Source organism: Neltuma alba, unplaced genomic scaffold, assembly GCF_004799145.2.
Source record: "Neltuma alba isolate B1F8T4 unplaced genomic scaffold, ASM479914v2 tig00012107_pilon, whole genome shotgun sequence".
Taxonomy (NCBI): Eukaryota; Viridiplantae; Streptophyta; class Magnoliopsida; order Fabales; family Fabaceae; genus Neltuma; species Neltuma alba.
In genome coordinates this window covers 19,265-22,364 of record NW_021636659.1, presented here as the reverse complement: position 1 = coordinate 22,364, position 3,100 = coordinate 19,265, and the positions used below count along the sequence as shown (strand labels likewise).

Below are 3,100 nucleotides of genomic sequence, written 5' to 3'. Positions count from 1 at the left end.
AAAGCAATTGTATATATGCGAATCAGCAACACTCTTAAATTTAACTAAGAATAGTTGTGGAGTGTGAAATGAAAGTTGATCGAAAATTGCTAACAATATGACTAGCTAATTGATGATGCTTCACAAAACATACAAGTTCAAAATTTTATTATCAGTTTGAGCTTTAAGGCTTAATTACCCTAATTTTGTTGAGCTTCGCATTCGGTCCCATATATGAAATATCCTCTTCTTCTTCTGACTTCCCAATCACCCAAAAGAATTGTAATGTTTTATAGCTGTTTTACAATTTTCAGTCTGTTCCTTCTCTAGTGAAATTTTATAAATTCCTAATCTATAGATCACATCATGTATGTCTTGACGTTCAACAGTTGAAACAAATAAATCAATATATTAATGGGCTAGCTGGGAGATTGTTGACAGTTCTATCTGTGATCCTAAAAGTTATTCCAGTGTATAAGAAGAAAATGTGAAACGAAATGCATGCATGCAGGTGAAAGAAGAGTTAGGATGGTTGGCAAAGACAGTGAGCCCCATAATAATGACGACCCTTCTTTTGTACTCTCGCTCCATCGTCTCCGTCATCTTCTTGGGCCGCCAGGGCAAGGTCGAACTTGCTGGTGGCTCTCTCGGACTCGGCTTCGCCAACATCACTGCCCACTCTCTCCTTAAGGGTCTCACCATGGGTATGGATCCTATCTGTTCTCAAGCTTTTGGTGCCAAACAATGGTCCCTTCTCTCCCAAACCTTTCACAGAACTCTCTTCCTCCTCCTCCTCGTTTCCGTCCCCATTTCACTTCTATGGCTTAACATGTCACCCATCTTTCTCTGGCTCGGTCAGGATCCGCAGGTCACCGAGACCGCCCGACTCTACCTTCTCTTCTCCATCCCCGAAATGATTGCTCAGGCTTTCCTAAACCCTTTAAGGGCTTTCCTCAGAACCCAGAACTTGAACTTCCCTATTACTCTAGCTGCTTCTGTTGCAGCCGTTTTGCACCTTCCCCTTAATTACTTCCTGGCCGTGTACTGCAGGTTAGGGGTCAAAGGGGTTGCTTTAGCCACCGGTTTGAATTCTCTGAACATCGCCCTGGGACTGGTGATTTATCTTGTTATTTCAGATAAACCAATAAAGCCGTGGAAAGGAGGTTCGGTTTTCACAGGTTTTCAGGGTTGGAGGCCACTGCTGAGGATGGCATTGCACAGTTGTGCTTCCGTGTGCTTGGAGTGGTGGTATTACGAGATAATGATTTTTCTTTGCGGGTTATTCAGTAACCCAGAAACCACCGTAGCAACCATGGGAATCCTGATTCAGACCACCGGGTTTTTGTATGTGTTTCCATTTTCTCTGAGCTCAGTATTAGCCACAAGAATAGGGCATTCAATAGGTGCGGGGGAAGCGTCTCGTGCCCAGTGTACTGCCATTGTTGGGATTTTCACAGCTTTCACGTTTGGGGTGTCAGCGTTTGTGTTCTTGGTATGCGTGAGGGAATTTTGGGGAAGAATTTTCACAAACGAGACGCAGATTGTTGAGCTGGTGAAAACTACACTCCCACTTCTGGGGCTGGGGGAGATAGGGAATTGGCCTCAAACAGCATCGTGTGGGGTGTTATCAGGGACATCACGTCCTCACGTGGGAGCCAGGATCAATTTGTGTGCGTTTTACTTGATAGGACTTCCAGTGGCCATTGTTGCTAGTTTTGGATACGAGTTTGGATTTGTGGGGTTGTGGTATGGCATGGTGGCGGCACAGATATCTTGCTTCAGTATGATGCTTTATGAATTTCTTCGAACAGATTGGAGGCATCCGTCTCTGAAGGCTGACATCGAGCTTGCTCATCAGGTGGTAGCCGCAGCACCAACGCAGGAGGATGAAAATGATGACGATACTCGTCAGGAGACTCGCCTGCTTGTTTCTCATCCTTCATAAACTAATATCCGCATTCAACCATTAACTCATCCATCAAGTTATTCCTTCGCAATTAATTCTTCAAGGAATCAATATGCCTTTTTGCCTACGTACGTGTTCATTATCATATTCGTCGCTCTCATCAACAATTCCATTCTTTTGCTAAGGCGGCAAAAATATTATATCCATACTTCATCAATCAATTAATTCAACAAAGCATAATTCAAGTGGCAGGTCGTTTCGCTCATCAGCGTCCAGAATTATATTACTTTTGTTTTGTCTGTGAAAAAGATACTTACTCCTCAGTTTACCATATAAACGGGCTGCTTGGTTTAAAGATCAGAGGAAGAAAGGCATGGGGGACGCTGTTTCATGAAATGCATAGTGGACCCAGGCCGCCTAAGATATTGGGCCACGACCGGAGCTCAATGAACGAATGAATTGAGAGAACCGTGGGCTTGATGTTAGAGCCTAAGCCTTAAGAACTTTGGGGCAAAGTGGCAAAGTAAAAAATTTACCCCAAAAAAAAGCTGCAAAGTAAATAAATAAAAGGGAAAACCATATCATAGGTACCTTTACTTTCTTTCAATTTTTAATTTGGTACCTATATATTTTTTCCTCTTAATTAAACATTTAATTTTATTTTTTTAGTAACATTAGCTCTTATAACTTTATTCTATTGGCATTTTTAGTCTCTACATAAGGATTAATGATGTTAATTGAGCAAAATTAAAGATTTAGTTAAGAATAAAAAACACATAAGTACCAAATTGAAAATTAAAAAAAATACAGGTACTTCCAATATGGTTTTTCCTAAATAAAAAGTACCAACAAGTGTTGATCCAAGTAGAAGGGATTTGGGAACTTTAAGCATTACGTCCTAAGTTTGATCTTTGGGGCAGCGTGTATAGAAAAAACACTGTTGCGAGGGGTTCACGATACAGCACCTGACAATAGGGGTATTCAAGGCCGACCCGTCCTGATCGTCCTGTTCCGATCCCAGCCTTATTGGGACGGGACGAACCCGTCCCTAAATTTTTCGAGACGGGACAAAAAAGGGACCAGGACGGGATGGGACACGGGACAGGGTCGTCCCGTCCCGATTCCCTTTTCTTTTAATCCTATTTATATAATATTATTTTTTTATATTTTTTAAAGATTTGAGACTATTATATGAAACTATAGATATATTTATTT

The 3,100-nt window shown here is 41.5% G+C and overlaps 1 protein-coding gene across 1 annotated transcript; it reads left to right on the top strand.

The window, feature by feature from the left end:
- Nucleotides 1–484: 484 nt before the first annotated feature.
- LOC114722717 (protein DETOXIFICATION 53-like) lies at nucleotides 485–1,924 on the top strand. Its single transcript, XM_028908811.1, has one exon. It carries the CDS (start codon nucleotides 485–487, stop codon nucleotides 1,922–1,924), a length of 1,440 nt encoding a protein of 479 aa, XP_028764644.1.
- The last annotated feature ends 1,176 nt before the right edge of the window (nucleotides 1,925–3,100 follow it).

Coding starts and splice junctions, on each gene's coding strand:
- LOC114722717 (XM_028908811.1), top strand. CDS start 485: ATGCAGGTGAAAGAAGAGTTAGGATGGTTGGCAAAGACAGTGAGCCCC.